Below are 16749 nucleotides of genomic sequence, written 5' to 3'. Positions count from 1 at the left end.
GCTGAACATAATTCCCCAGAACAGTGCTTTGTGGGGTTGAAGAGCCATCAATAAAATCATCAGATATCAGGGTGCAGGCATTAGTTTAAAAATCCCTCTTCACTTAAGGCTCAGTGAGTATAACAGGATGCCTGGTCTGCATTAAGACAAAGTTGCATCCTTGAAACTGCAGTAGAGATCACAATCCCTGAATCTCAGTGCTTCCTTTTGAGCCAATCCAAGGGAAAACTGCCAAGTCAGTAACAGCAATGATTTATTGCGCTGCTAGAATTATTTTGGTGTACAAAACTGCACTGAGAAAGAGCTTTAAGATTAAAGAATTAGAACTAAAAAGTAGCAGCCTTCGCTAGTGGTGAAAATGAAATAATTATTTTCCAAAGTTGTATTTCAGAATTAATTTTGAGGATGTCTGTTCTATAAAAGGGGGTACCTGGTAAGGAAAGTCTAGATACTGTTGCCTGTATATTTTGCTTCTCCTCCCTATTGACTGTACATTTTTGACACCTAATTCATCAGCAATGGATTATGAGTAGTGTTAAAGAGTTCATGTTTGCCTTTATATCTCATATACAACTGCCGAGGATCTTAAAGCAGATGTCTATTCCATCAATGCCTGGTTTTGAGGCAAACTCTTGAGGTTTGGCTACTTCAGCCTCAGGAAAAGCTGGAGATTCACCATGTTTGCAGGATGACTGAGCTGTATTCAGTGCTATTTGCAGTGCAATATTGCTGACTTCTCTGTAACTTCCCTTGCAATATGAAACACATGTCCAAGCACACTATTTCATGACGTTTGGCTTTGCTTTTTTGCCTGACAACCACATTTCTGCCTGGCCTCAGCTGTAAATTCAGTCTATTCCTTTCTTTTGCTACAAAGAGCCACAACACAGTCCTAGTAACCGTCATCCCAAACTATTCCCTAAACTCTGTAATTTGTCTCTGTCCATAAACAAACTCCCATATCTGCAAGCTACTGGTTTGCGTTCTGTTCTTGATGCATTGTGAGGTTTCCAGAGTAAAGAAAAATCCCAACACTCTAAGGATGAAAAAAACCCTAAGGACAAAAGTACCTATTTCCTTTTGCTCAGGAGCAACAAATTAAACTGCTTTACTATGATGTGCAATGTTTAGTGATTGTTTTATTAAATGCAGAAATACCTGCTCAACTTCGTACCCATTCTGATTTAAAGTGCAACAATTAAATCTGATAGTTCTTGTACATCCATATTTTGCAAGTGTTGTTTCTTCAATACATGTTGTTCCGATTATGCTTTGCATTTGTAAAATGTAATTTTTTAGTACCATTTTGCTTTATTAGCTAAAATAAACTGTACAAAAAGCTGTAGAGTTACATTAGCTTTGAACAATGTAGAATACATGTTCTCTGCCAAACGTTAGTGTGCAAACATTGTACATTTTTTAAAGTGACAAAATTAAGCCAACCTTGAAGTCAGAGTTCATTACTACATTACAAAACAGGAGACTAGATATGGCAAAAGAAATTTCCCACTGAAATCAACACCATTTATAATTTTATTTCTAATTCTTAAAAAAATATAAATGAATTTAGAAGAGAATCACAGTATAAGGGCCCTAACATATTAGACCATTACAAGGTACATAAAAATAGAAGACACAGATTTCTTTGAAACTTTAATCCTTTGATTAAGCAGCAAGCATATCACTCTCCAGGCAAACACTGCTTAAAACAAACCCTACCCCCCAAAACAGGACGTGCAAACTGTATGCACATATTCTGCAAAGCACACAATAAAGACATTTTGCTATGTACATACTTATTTAGTACTACAAATGCTAGGAGTTCCCTACTGTGTGCTACAGTGTAGGTAAATTAAGAAATACTACCCTACCTATCTCTGACCCTCCCTCCCCCCTTCAAATACAGCACCTTTGCCCAGTTAGAGAATATTTAAACAAGATTAAACGGAATTACAATGTACTGAACAGTTTCATAGCAGTTGGTGGTGACCAACTGTACTGTAACACCCAACATTCTGCATACTGAAGTCTATCAACAAGAGACAAGACAAAAATTAGCAGATGTACAATACACACACCTGGGAGACTCAATGCTTAAAAGTAAAAAAAAAAAAAAAAAAAAGGAAAAAAAAGAAAAAAAAAAAAAGAAGGAAAAAAAAATCCTGAAGATGAATCTTACCGCTGTTAACAATTAAACTATAAAAATGTACCATATTGGTTTTGTATTGGTTTTAAAGACCAGAGAGCAGCCAGATTTGTGTGTAGCTGGTGAGGGCACACTAAAAACTCATGACTCCCGTAACACAAGTTTCCATGACCACTAATTCCTTGGTGCTTGTTTTAAAATTCTGCTTTACTCAGACAGGGGGTCATCTGATGCTCACATAGTGGCTAAGCAAATTTGTAAGAAAGAAAATTTGTAAGAAAGACCTTTTGTACAACACCTCAGCACAGCAGTGAAAGCTCTTCAGAAAGAAAAATCTCTCAAGTTTGATCTGAGAATATTTTAAAATGAAGAACTAAAACATAAAGGTCAACACTTCAACTGAAATTCAGGTTACAACTATCAAACTTTAATACTACATTTTCAAATGAAATAGAATCTGATAGTACAAGAACTTCCCTTTGCACATTAAAAAAAGACCTTATGTAGCTGCTAAACTGATCATTAGACCACCTAATTTATCTGGGAAAAAAACCTAGGGAGAGCATATGCCATTTGCATAAAAAGTCTTATTTTAGTCAAGGGCAAATCTAGTTAAAAACAAAATGGAGTTAAAAAGACTTTTAGACACCATTTCAGCTATAAACAAAAAAAACCCTTTCAAAATAGCATGACAGTCAACATGAATATTATTACATAATCAAGAATGCATTATTTTTCAATAGCTTAATTCAGATCACACAGTTTCAAACAGTGCTACTCATATTTGGAGCCTGGTTTACTTGGAGGTTAGAGGCATCTGCTTTTATTAAAAAAAACCCAAACCCAAACCAAACCAATTCAGATGAGAATGCAGTGAAATTAGTTTCTTTCAAACTCCTATAATCTGGAAGCAATATGAGTATCTATATGCATGTTCTACTGAGTCAATAAAATAAACAAACACATTTGTTCTTCCCCCAGTACCCTCAACTCAAGTAATCAGCTTTGCCAGAAATATAGAAGGAGTCAAGAGATAATCACTTAAAAGTAAGACTGGGTTGGCAGCAGGTGATACTCTACCAGCACCACCAGCCTCTACACTTCTCTCATTAATACTCAAACAAAGTATCAGTGATCTAACATACACGAACTGCAGACTGTCATTCTCAGAGGAATGGAATTCTACTGTACTTACATTAAAAGAATTAGTGGATTAACACACTAAATTAATCATTCTTGCTAAATGGTTGCTGTCCTGTCATGCCCCTGGGTGGTGGAAGCTGCTGCCACTCTATCCTGCCCAGCCTACAAGACAAGACTGCAGCAAGAAACTGGACTCCTGCTTCCAGTTAAATTCTATGAGTAGAACACACACGAAATTTGATAGATTTGGTACAATAGCTCACCAAGTCTTCAGAATACTCTGAAAGGTGAGTATTTAATAAGCCAGTACCTTTTAAAACAAGCTAAGATGTTCTGGGAAAATATGAGGAGAAGACTTAGATTTTATGAGTGTGTGAAACGCTTCTACTGTTATCTAAACAGGGTCAAACATTCTGAACCTAAAGCCATTATTCTTTCACTAAAGGTAAAAAAAAAAAATTAAAAAATTCACACACACAAAAAACCCCAACACTACATTTAAGTCTCCTACAATATTAACTATTTCTAGATTTGCCAGACTACTTTCCTGTAATTAGATGCTTGACTATAAAGAACTGTAATAAAATAAATAGAGTAAAAATCAGTTGAACAAAATCTTGGTGTGTCGAACGTTTATTCATGTAAGAAGTTAGCTTCCTTCAAGAGTTACTCATACAGAGGAGGGCTGCAGCGTAGGCATTGTTCTGCTGTACAAGTCTTCGGCATAAAAATATTTTTATACAGGTGGTCATTGACGTCGTTCCGTTCCTAGTTCTTAGCTTGCTCCTCTGGAAAACTGGTCTGATACCTGTGAAGGCTCACTCTTTTCTCCCCTTCATTATTTGGAAAAAAAAAAAAAAAAAAAAAAGTACATCGATACAATTTCTCAAATGTGGGAGTTAGCATAATTCTGCTTTTATTTCTTCAGTGCAGAGTGGACTGAGGTTCTGTCTGAATTCCAATGAGCGAGGGCGGCTGCTGGCCGCTGCCTGCGGTCAGCACGGGCCGGGGGTTGAGGCGCGGAGGCATGGAGCTAGCTGGGCGGATGAGCGGGGGGGGAGGCTGGTTGAGGGTCGGCCGCGGCTGGATGAAGCGCGCCTGCTGCTGGAGCGGCGGGGGCTGCCGGTGCAGGGCAGGAGCAGCGGGAAGCGCTGGACGAAGTAACGGGGGCGGCTGATTTAGAGTTGCCATGGGAGCGGCAGGTGCTGGAGCAGATGCGTGTGCTGGAGGTGAAGGGCCTAAACACTGAGTGGCCGGAGTGCTTTGTGCCTGCACAAAGGACAAAGACAAGACTGTGTGAACGGCCGTCCCGGCCAGGGTGTGACGCGGCTGGGCTGCCACTGGCCACTACACAGGAAACAGCATTTTAAAAAATAAAACCAAAGAACTGAGAAGTTACCGAAAAGAAATCACCAACCAAAACATTACAGACAGCAGAACTAAAAATTTTTACAAAGCAAGTCTTCTTCTAGAACGAGAAGTGTATTTTAACGCTAAAACAGTAACGTGATCGTCACTATCAAAGGTGCAGTCCTGCTCCCGGCTGGTTAACGACATTGGCTGAAGTTCTATGCAAGCTCATCATCATTCTTTAGAATGCGGTTTGCCACTCCACACCAGTTAACCTTATATTTTATCACTAAATAAAATGCTGTTCCTCAACCCATGCTTACTTATTTCTGGTACACAAAACACACCTCATCTTCTTCATCAGTGCTCTTTCCTGATGGCACATTAGAAGTATTTTTTGTGTCCTCCCCTAAAGCAGAAGCATCACCATTAGAAGCCAGGGTTCCTTGTTCCGCTTCCCATTCCTGCAATACCTCCTCTAAGTTAAACCGACGCCTGTAGTTTACAAAGAAGTTCTTCACTTGGCCAACAGTCTTGTTGCCAATTACATCTGCAATAGCTTGAAAATCTTTACCATATTTTCGGACACCTGGAAGGCAAAGTAAATAACATAGCTGTGAAGAATCAGTCAGACACAGCTACGTGTGATGTATTTATAGAGAGAACCTATGGGACCTGCAAACCGAGGACTCGCTAATTAGGAGAACTTCTCAATTAGGAGAAGGCCTCAATTTCCATTAAAAACAAAGTAATGTTTAATAGCACAGCTATCAACATACAAATCAAGAACTTTATTAAAAAGTCATTACCCATTCTTCTTAAAAGATCCTGGCTTACTCACCGAGCCTCTCAACCTAAAACCACAGAGATCTGGCCTCTGACAAACACAGTGAATCTTTCAGCGTGCTCACAGTAAGGGCAGAAGCCCAAGACCAGCTCAAGAGGGGAGGAAGGGGAAGGGTAACTGAGCATGTGTGAATGGCTGTAAACAGAATAAAGTGCTGGAAATATCAAGTGACAAACACTGATAGCTCCTACAGGTTCCTTCCACACCAGCTGCATGCAGATGGCTCTTTCCCACAGCCAGTGGGGCAGGAGTGGCAGAAGGCAGAACAGGGGGCACAGTTCTGTAATCACAATACGCTGCTCATTCCTGCACTTGTGACATGCTCTACTCAGGCTACACAGAGCAACTGCCAAGTGTTCACCTCACAAAGCCTGCTTGAAGCTTTCATTCACCATTCAAACTGGGTAGAAAAATCCACCACCTTGGAGACTGGAAATATATTTAAGCTACTAGTGTCTGCTTATAAGATGGCCCAGCACAAGTCTCCAGTATTAAATCCCCTACTGATAAGCAGCATGACAGGTGATCTTTGCCTTGTTCTTTTCATTAAGTTTTGTACTGACAGCAGTAGTCACTTTTGTTTATGAGCACTTTGAAAGAAAATCCCAATATATTTTAAATACTTCTAAAACAACATTTGCATAAAACACAAAAAACTAGAGTGCAACACTCCATAGTTTTAGCTTATAATTTTTATTCTAATTCAAATTTTATTTATTTTGTTACATGTAGAGTATGTGTCTAGTTCTTCCCCTCACCTGCTTAAGAAAAAAAAAATCCTTAACTTCTCCCACCTCCCAGAACACAGCTTTTAGCTGCACAAAGTATATTTTTAATTACAAGTGTCAAAAAGTTTGAAGACTTGAAGAAATAAACCAATTTTGTTCCAGAGTGAGTAAACAGAAGATTTTTTTTTTGCTGTCAGTTATGCATGAGCAGATTACAATTTGACTTCTCCTGTGAAGCTCCTGATAGTTAAACTCATTTGGAACATATTACAGTTCTTAGAGGACAGGCATTCTTTCTCATTACAGGAAAAGAAATTTATGCCTGCTTTCATGCTCCACTTCAGAAAATGAAGTTAAGTGTTCAGAAAGTGAGAGCTGTTTCAAATCTGAAAGCTATGTTCCTTTTCAACTTAATTGTGAAGAGTGTGACCTTCAGTTTGTTCTGTTCCTTTCTACTTTCCTTGTTATTAGGCACTTCTGATGCAGTAATGTACACTCTGTGCAATTTAAAAGAAAAGTTCACCTCCAGGATAGTAACGAATTCTGTAGCTGAAGCTGATGTTTCAGCTGTCAGGAGCTCAGCTACATTATTTAGTATCTTCTTCTGGGGAGTACAAAAGAACACAACCCTCCTGATTGCAGGAACCTTGGAAAGATTTCAGAGCCACGTGGGAGGGCATGGATCCAGGCAAAGCAAAGACAGGGATTTGGCTCTGCGCATTATCAGCTGTACAAGGTATCAGCTACTCTCCTTAAAAGCTGTGTGTGCCCACAGAACATTGCCTCCAGTATTTTAGTATTCTTTGCCCTACCATTACCACCCTTACTGATTTATAATGAACATGAAACATCCACTGCAATATATCTAACATCCTGTACAATTAATCAAGTGAACAAGATGCCCAGCGGAACAAAGCACATTTCTGTTATATAGACTTTTAGTAATTTCAGCCTTTTCTGTTACTATGCTGGCTACACTTCTCTCCTCCCTCAATCTGCAAAACAACTGAGCCTGCTGGTTATCTTCAACTCAAGTTGTCAAAAAAATAATGTCTTGAAAGCCTATTTCCAAGCAAACGGCTTGAAAACAAGGCGCTCTTATCTTCACTAAGAACCAAACTCTTAAAAAAAAAATCGAAATAAAATACAATTTCCTTAGTTTAGCTACACAGAGCACTGTACTCACTTTGGATTCTCTTCAATGTTATTACTACTGTTCTACCACAATGATGTATTAAAAGCCTTTCAAGCCACCTAAGAAATAGAGAAAATTCACTGTGTACTTCTAAAACTTTAATGTATAAGGTGATGGCATATCTCCAAGAGTTGTTGCCAAGTCACCATCACTGTCAAACTAGTGAAAATTTCTTATGCATCCTTATACAAATTCACCCCCCAATTATTTCACATCTTCAATCTGTTATTCAATAATTTTATTAGGCTGATGAAAGTGAAGCTCAAAAAGGACAACTGCACAGCCTCACTTCCCATGTATGAATGGTTTTCTCCCAGCTCATTTGAAAGCAGCCCAGCTCACAGGAATCCTTCAAGCTCTTCAGAACTTCATCCAGCTGCAAAGGTCATTGGAACACATGCATGCTCTTGATTACAGCATTTCACCTTGAATGTCTCTCTTGGAGAAACTCAAATCCAAGTTTGATGATGTTTACATTGCTTCATATTGTACAGCACAGCAAACACAATATTAATCAGGGTGCAAAGCAATATGATACAGCACCACAATGAGGCAGAAATAGTTAATGGGAGCTGCAGTTCCACTGTGATGGGATTACAGTGCTCCTGGCAACTATCTTATGTAGAGTTAGATCCTGATTGTCCCAACTGTTTTTCCCTGCAATGCCATGAAAATCATGCACTGCTTTTCAATGCAAATGTTGTCCTGATCAAGTGTTAAAACATGGTTGCAATTGCAGTTTTATGGCCAAGATCTTAGTTTGAAAATATGACCGTGCTTATACATTTCTGTACATATAAGTTTGTAATTTAAGAACACTAACTGACGAACTAACCCATTACATTCAACAACTATTCAAAGCTGAACTGTTAACTGATAAATATACTGCAAATGTATTGGCTCAGAGATTGTAAATCTGAGTCCACAACCCTATTGCAGGCACCTACACTGCTTTTAAGATTACATACAGCTCTATTTTAAGATAGGTTTTCTCATTACTTCTTCCTTAGTTACTGGCAATCCCTTGAGATTAGCCTGCAGATAAACTTTTTCATATTTTCAAAAAACAGTACCAAAATTATATTACTGCAGATTATATTTACAATTTCCATGGTTATTGTCCAAATTCAAGTGAACAAATCATGTAAGTGCCACCTACCTGCTTAATGCTTGTGATTTCTGTAAAATTATTAAAATCATATGCCAAAATATACCAATACATTTAATGAATTAAATCTATTTTAAAGTGTACAAACTAAATGTCCCACGTTCAAGTCAACTTTCAAGTCCAAGCCTAATGCATGTTACGGAAGTTTCTAGTAGAGCAACTGTGACTACCTTCTAAAAACCAAGCCAGAAAAAAACACAGCATGGCTGCCTCATGCCTGGAGTCTACTACAGTCCTCAAGCAATTGCTTTGAAGCAAGAAATCAGGGTCCTTAGTCTGAGGGATGGGAGGTTAATACTTAGAGCGCTCTCATTCCAAGAGAGAGAGCAAGCAGTAAGGGAGGGATAATTAGAACACTTTGTTCTTGTCATTAAGATTCTCTCCCATCTCCATTTTATATAGTAACAAGGGAAAGGGTCTACAGAGGAAACAATACATATAAGAAGCACATGCCAATGAAAATAGATTTCTTCCAGAAAGCCAGATTTCTCACCCCACCCTAAGGCTGACTACCTTTATAAAACACAGAACCATCCCTAGGGACAAGAAGACTGGCTTTCCTCTCCAAGGAGTCACCACCAACCATCACCCACTTTTGCTCAGGCTCTACTTTATTTGTCTTGTTGGTCACAAAGTGTCATAGCTTCACAAAAACTGACTGTATTCTTATCAGTCCCCAAACTGTTGCTTAGAGAGAACTCCAATAACTAAACTATGAAAAGGCAAAATAGTTTGAATACTTTCATTCTAAGGCAGGCACAATGACCCTGGATTTTACCCACTCTTCCAGCAAGCCTTTTACTTACTAGTCTATCACACTAGAGACATCTCCTTCAGTTGCAACTGGGAAAAAAATACTGAAGTATTTAGCAATAGTGAGAGAATGAACTTAGGACAGAGGACAGTTTGGAGATGCAAATCCAAGCCTGAAGCATGTAAATTGAGAGGCATGATTTAAGAAACACCATGTCTTTCTTCATTTCCATACACAATTCAAAATAACCTCACTTTAGGTTCAGTCATCTGACTAATAAGTACCAGGTATGGCATACCTGACAACTTCACACTGATATCCTGATCCTCTGAATATTTTATACTAAAACTCACTCTCTCATTTTCAAGGTGAAGAATACAGAGGAATAAAGCAGATAGATATAACTGAGCTATTATCTTTATAAAAGATGATCCACATAAGTGAGTCAATATATACCTTCAATTCAGCATCTCCAGGTATTTCCCTTACATGTTCCTTGATTTGGCAGTGCAGCTAATACAAGAGTCAGTTTTCCTTCACATAAATGAAAGAAATGCAAAATAGCTGTATGAATAGCTTACCAGAAAATGCTGGGGTTTTAGCCCAGTAAGACTGTTAGTCAAGCATCCATATCCAGCTTTAGACTCTTAAAAGGCCTAATGGGTAGATACCTGCCCTTTATTCTCTCATGAACAGAGAAAAGCAACACTAAAGCAGACTGACTTCTGCTTTTTCCTTCCTTAGGATACTGGAGATGTCTTAAATGCTTCAAATTCTATTACTTTAACTATTGCTTTAGTCTTTAACATTAGAGAAATTAATGTAAAGTGATTTAGAAGATTATTGAAGGGACTTTCTGGTACTAATACAGTTGTTAAATCCTGCTTAACTTTTCTCTTTGAAATTTAACATGGATAACAGAAAGCCTAGTGTCATGTTGCTTGAATAAATGCCCTAAACAGACTCAATAGTTTTTTCCAGGTGACCAGATAAAGTTTAGCTTTGTATTTGAGGGAAGTACAAACATAAACCTAATCATCTCTTCAAATCCTTTGCATCAGATTTCAACTTGCTGCTACTATTAACATACCTTGTACTGCAAGAAGCTGCTCTTCTGTGGTCCAACGGGCATTGATTTTCTGATTAGACTATTAAAATTAGAAAAATGGCACAAAGATCATTAAATTGTTTCAATGGCTGCAAAATATCTGAGCATCAAATGTGTTTTACTTGCACTACAGTTTGCAAAATAGGTAAAAACCTCTTGCTTATAAGCCATAAATTTACAGTTTAAGGTTGTTTTCATGCAGAGGAAATGGTGTTTACAGATTTAAGCTTAAAATTATGCCAGCAGTTTTTCCTCTGTTTTATTGCAATTCTTAGTATCAGCTATATAATAACTTATGCACAAGCTAATGATCTTTATGCAGAGAGAATTTGAATTTATAGTAAACATTTGTCTAAACTATTTGGACTTGGTGTTTAGAGTATTTTGCACTCATGTTATGTTTCATATCCAAACCTTTAAAACAAGAATTTTAAAACAAAAACTAGAACTTCAGTAGTAATAGAGCATTCATTTTAGATGCCAAAATGTATATATAGTCATGTTTTCACACAGAACACCATTTATTACTGGCAATCTACATTACCTCTTTTTAATCCAAAAAGCCCCCATGTATCAGGGCTCAATTTCAGCTCCCTATTATTGTGAACAGACATGACATTTCAGTTTTTTCTGCTTCTTTTTTCAACAGGTTGCCATAAAAAAGCGTATGATTTCTTGTAAAGAAGCCAGACTCCCCCCTGCATGTAATTTAATGGATCCTGTTTAAGCTGCTGCTGAAGTGCAAACACTAAGCTGTAGCAAAACACATTTCTGCAGCTTCCCACTAATTTAAGTGCAAAGCTAGAAGTTTCAGTATTTATTCTGATTTACCTCAGGAGGTTTGAATTCTTCAATCCCGCCTTCCATTTTCTGTTTAAGTGCACTGTTTACTTGCTTAGCATTTTGAACCTTGGTCAAAAACAACAAAGTTAATCAGCTCCACAAAGAAAGTTGGTCACTTTACATATTTATCTTCACTAGGATTGCCACAAGTGTACCTCCTAAGTTAAAAAGAGAAATATTATGGTTTAAGGCTTCACTACTTTTAAGTGTTTAAAAAAAAACTTTTAAAAGCCAAAAAAAAACACATCAGTTAACTATGGAGAAAAAAATATTAAGCCAGTCTTTCAAAAGAACAGTTTGTCTGCAAGAATATTAAAAGCTGTTCATAAACAAGTAATTTTTGATAAGGATGCATAGGTTCATGAAGAATTAAGAATACTCTAGACACAAAACTTCATTCTTAGACATGTGAGATGTATTGCATATATTAACTTATTAACTTCTTCTAAAAAAAAAAAAATCATGAGATTTTTCCAGTTGGTTCCTTCTGACAGATGCTTTTTGTTGACCTGAGATCATTCTAATTTAATTAGGGGGGATTCTTGAAATTATTTTAAATATTTCTTAGTTTATAAAGAAGACAGACTTTCCAAATTGTACACATACACATGTATGAACCACTTAATCTGACACTGATGCACATAAGAATATAGGTAAGAAAATAGTTTTGCATACTATGGTGCACAGCTATTACAAGGGCTCTTAAGTATGGACACAAAAGCAGACAACTCAGTGGGAGATTCCAAAGGCTGCATCTCTGAGATCACTGCAAGAAAAGAAAAAAAAAAAAAGAAAAAAAAAAGAGAAACACAACCTCAAGGCTGACACTCACCTACACTTAGGCTAAAGAGTGAAACCCACCTATGCTATTTAGCCCCAGAGTCCTGCTGTGACAGAAAGAAGCTTATTTCTCCTGTAAAAGAACATAAGGGAGCAAAAACCCCATGAAAAAACCCTTTATTCATTCCATGATTTCACAACATGGCAGCTCTATAGGAGGCAAAAATTCCAGAAGATAAGCCTTGACTCTGTAGCCCCATCACTCCTAGAAAGCAAGCATGCAAATAACTACTGTACCCTTAGAAGCTGAATAATTACATGTTTCAACTTTAAATGCCAAAATTTAATTTATTCATGCAAAGGACGCAGGCAATTTTCCTCTTAAAGGTGAAGACTAAAAAGCTTTTCTAAATTTAATAAGAAGTAGAAAACTTATCAATTCAAACAGAGAGATAACTAGGTCCACGATTTCCACACGTCTCATACTTCCATAATATGTGGGAAAGGACATCCAGAAAAACAGCTACAATTTAAAGCATAACAAATGCAACTTCCTCTGCTCCATTGGTCTAATTTTTGCTTTTCAAATGAAGACTGCTAACAAAGTAAAAAAAAAAAAAAAACAAATCAAAGGTAACTTTGATTTTTCCTGTCCCCAAATCTGTAGCAATGCTTTAATACCCTTTTTTAAAAAATAAGTACAAAGTAATCTTGATTCATTTTATCCAAAAGAGCAGATGAACATAAAAAAAACAAAGCTGAAGAACAGCTACTATCCAGCATTTGTTGTGATAACTGTGGAACAAAACAAGGAAGACTCACATTAAAGAAGTTTCAGAATCTTCACAGATAATCTTCAAAACCATTACAATCAGAACAATCTGAGATGAAAAAAAAAAAAACCAAGACCAATAACCCATGGTACCTGTCGCTTTAATGAGATTAGTTCCATATCCAGCTGTCTAAGAATTGTGTTGGCTGCATTGGGACTACAGGAAACAGCTATCACATCTTCCTGGGTCAGGTACATGCCTTTTGGTGGACGGCATTTGGAACGCTGGGAATGGTGGCGATGCTGCAAGCTCTGATACTCTCTTCTACCCAGACCTATTTTGCTGGTCTGAACAGGCTGCTCATTATTGCCCTTTAATTTACAAGAAATAAATCATTAAAGAATAACAGTATCTTGTATACAACTTTACCAAAAAGAATGAAGTATCAGATAGCACTTATGTCATATTTATGACAAATAAAACTTAAGCTAACATCCTCCTTTGCATGTAGTATCCAACTATGCCTTGCAGATGAGTTGATGGAGCATACCAGTCATCTGCTGGATAAGCCTGCATTGCTCTAAGAAAGGCCAGTTTTCAAAACTTTTTTACTGCATTTGTGGCCATATTAAAAATGTTAAGGAAATCCCAATCTGAATACTGTGACAGAGGGCAAACACTGTGGACCTCTTACATATACAGAAGGTAAGTAATAGACACGTATGTATCCTGTTTTTAAAACAAATAATCAGTGACTTTACACATTATTCTGATCAGATATGAAGAATTTGGGCAAATATTAAAGGAGAAGAATGAGAAAGTCAACTAGGCCAGGCAAGAATGCAAAATTACATGTCTCCCTGCTGTAAGCACTCTCCAGAAAGACTGCAGTTTGTTTTGGGGGGATGGGAAGGAGATGATCTGAGATTTGGAAGGGAGAGTATGGACATACCCTGCAGTCATTATAAAAATCTATGTAATTTAGAAAGCATGGGCCTTAGTTATTTGCTTCTTTGGAAAGGAAAGGAATGGTAAAGAGGAAATTAAGTTTTTGTTTTGGTATGTTTGGGCACCTAAACATTCTCTGCCTGTATGTAACTCTCTCAGAGCAACTGAGTAGTTTCCCTATGGCCCAGGAGCAGAGACACAAAAATTACTTTATTTGCAATGATATTCTAATTCAAAGGCATGCTTAGTACCAGAACAGAGAAAATTCAGGCTTTTCCCTACTTCAAGCAGCTCCCTACTGCTCCTCCCTGCTGGCACCCATGCATGTTAAGAGGAGGTGGTCATTTGATCACAGTGACTGCAAAACCAAGTGCAGCACCTGTTATTATTATCATTATTACTATTTTCTGTAGTAGTAGAGCAGAGCAGCAAACAGAGTCTTGTTTTACTACACTTGACCTTGTGCCACATTCTCTTCCCCAGCTAATGTAACTTCTTAATCCAGCCCACAGACTTTATAGAGGCCACCTTAAAAGCACTTAAGATACATGCTCTTCCTTGGAAAATTGATGTAAAGCCTTACATCTTTGACATGTAAAAAATTCAAAGTTTATTTCTGTCCTGTTTATACTTATTTGGGTTTTGGTTCTGCATTGCTCTTTCAGTATGAAATTGCAGTTCCTGTGTGTTCAATCTGGATTTAAAGTGAAAATATTCTCTCACAATTTTGTCTTGCCAAGATAGAGAGCTTAGGTTATATTTGTTTTATCTGGTAACAGAAAGTTTCCATTGCTCTGTGTGCTCAAGCAGCCTACTCAGTTTATATTCTGCTTAGGAAGTAAAAGTACGCAAATCCTACCAGAACTATTAGATCACAAAATTATCCTGTGCAGATCCAAATAGCTCATCAGAAACTACAAACCTATTTGTCCTTTTCCTAGGAGTCTATCAACACACTACTTGCATTTTGGACTGCATGTCATGATTCAAACTACAACCAAGTAAATTTAGCAAAATAGCCATTTTTTAGACATGGATAAGGCAGCAATTCCAATCATTAGATTGCAGGGACATTGTTAGAACAGTGAGAAGTAAAAAGGTACATTATCAGACCATGTGACATTGCAAGTGCTATAAAACAGCCCCATGTTTAAAAAGTAGTCTCAAACTCTCTCACTGAAAGGGATAATTGTCCTTTTTTTCCCCAAGGCCAGTAGATAAAGGAATACATTGAAGGTCACTGCAAAGCTCAGAACAGAAACTAAACTTCTCAGTCTCTTACTCAATATTATTTTCATGGAAAGTGCAAAGTTTTATTCATAATCCTAGATACAATTGCATGGAAGTGCTGAAGTTTTGCATAACCTCTCCTCTCACTCTTGAGAAGCATTAACAGTCTGATTTAGGAAGATCACAAAGGCTTAAAGTTGATCAGAGAAACAATTAAACACTTAAATGTGGTTTTCCTAGTCTTGTTCATAGATAGTCTGATGTTTACAAGAACTCAGACAAGCCCTAAAACCTGAACATACCCTGAACACAGCAGTCATCTGTAAAGCTAGCAATAAGTGCTCATTAGGACAAAATGTTTTTCCTCTACATTTATTAGTAGGAAGCATCTGAGTAAAATCACGTATTAGTTGAAAATGCATCACCTCCATTGTGGCTTTGAACAAACAACAAAAGTTGTTCTTTGAAAAATATAATTTAATTTTAAAATTCAAAGAAAACATTTTGATTCACAACCCGTAAAACTGTAAACATGCTAACAAGACTGAAGGAGGGCAAATACAACCTGTTTTACTAGGTTGTGAGAGGATACAGCGATTACAAAACTTGGAGCTCTCTCAGGGCACAGTGGAGGTAATGAGAGATGCAATTATAGCCACAAAATGGCAAAAATATAGGCTACAATTTTGTTTCAATGAGACATCATCAAGACCTTGACTACTTAAAGACCCCGAGAGCTGGGCAGGCTGAAACCTAAACCTCTGCACTACAACTCACTCTTCACAGTAACACATTCACTGAAAACGAACAAACTGACATTCACCATTAAGTTATCTGTTACCTCCTTTTTGGCTTCTTTTTTGGGATCATAATCGCTATCATTTCCATCCATTGGATGAGCTTCTTCTACGTCATCATCACTAAAGACAGATTATAAAAAAGCTGGTCACTTTATTACTTTTTAAACTCAAAAATATGCACCAGGATAAGAGTTATCTATTTGAATTTATCTATTTTGAGTATATGGCATCTCAATTATTTGTAGTTTTCAAAAGACAGCTGTTATAAGCATGATTTTCTGTATTAAAGTCTAGTAATTATTATGATAAACAAGCAAACCTAAACCACATTTTCAAAGTTATTTAAGCAGTGCTGGTACTGCTGCCAAGAATTTTGGTGTCGCCTTTCTTAAGTTCAACCACTTGTGCCAGCATGAACACTTACGTGGCCAACTATATACCAAGGCTAGAAATAACCTTTCATTTGCCCCATTAGTTTTAATAGACCAATTTTCAAATCACTGCACCAGGTGAATAAACCCTTGCTGAAGTTTATGGAGAGCATAGGGCATATGATGTGAAAACAGAGGACTGCTTTTTCACCAACATGCTTAAAATCTAGCAATTTAGGGGAGGGAAATTTAATCTACTGAATTAAATCAAAGAAAAGGTTAAAAAGAAAACAGTCAATTTGGAGCCAAATCCAGTCATTCTGACAATATAATTTCTGAATAAATTAATGCAAAAACAAACTAAAATTTTTAGTTATTACAAAACCCCTCCTAACAGCTGTATTAAAAGCAAACTAATTTTAGCTTGCAATTTTTTTCAGAAATAGGATCACTAAATAAGCATTTGAACTTTAGATTTGAGAAGTTATTGAAAATAACATAAAATTAAAGACTCCTTTTGCTCCAGTTAAGCAATTTTCTATAGATATAAAATTACAGTTTCCCA

At 37.1% G+C, this 16749-nt stretch overlaps 1 protein-coding gene across 6 annotated transcripts in view; it reads right to left on the bottom strand.

The window, feature by feature from the left end:
- Positions 1-1119: 1119 nt before the first annotated feature.
- RCOR3 (REST corepressor 3) overlaps positions 1120-16749 on the bottom strand; it is a 26881-nt gene continuing 11251 nt past the window's right edge. For 4 of the 6 annotated variants that reach the window (XM_021547620.4, XM_021547622.4, XM_021547623.3 and 1 more), the window contains 6 exons: positions 15837-15933; positions 12988-13206; positions 11271-11348; positions 10422-10479; positions 4987-5228; positions 1120-4558 (listed from right to left, as the gene is read on the bottom strand). In XM_021547620.4, the coding sequence (XP_021403295.3) occupies positions 4214-4558; positions 4987-5228; positions 10422-10479; positions 11271-11348; positions 12988-13206; positions 15837-15933 (1039 nt within the window). In that variant the 3' untranslated portion in view covers positions 1120-4213. The remainder of the gene's footprint in view (positions 4559-4986; positions 5229-10421; positions 10480-11270; positions 11349-12987; positions 13207-15836; positions 15934-16749) is intronic. The other 2 variants (XM_021547621.4, XM_021547626.4) reach the window with 2 other exon arrangements.

This window comes from Lonchura striata, chromosome 3 (assembly GCF_050655825.1).
Source record: "Lonchura striata isolate lonStrDom1 chromosome 3, ASM5065582v1, whole genome shotgun sequence".
In the NCBI taxonomy this organism is placed as follows: domain Eukaryota; kingdom Metazoa; phylum Chordata; class Aves; order Passeriformes; family Estrildidae; genus Lonchura; species Lonchura striata.
The sequence above is the reverse complement of the archived record's forward strand: the minus strand, read 5'-3'. Positions and strand labels throughout refer to the sequence as shown.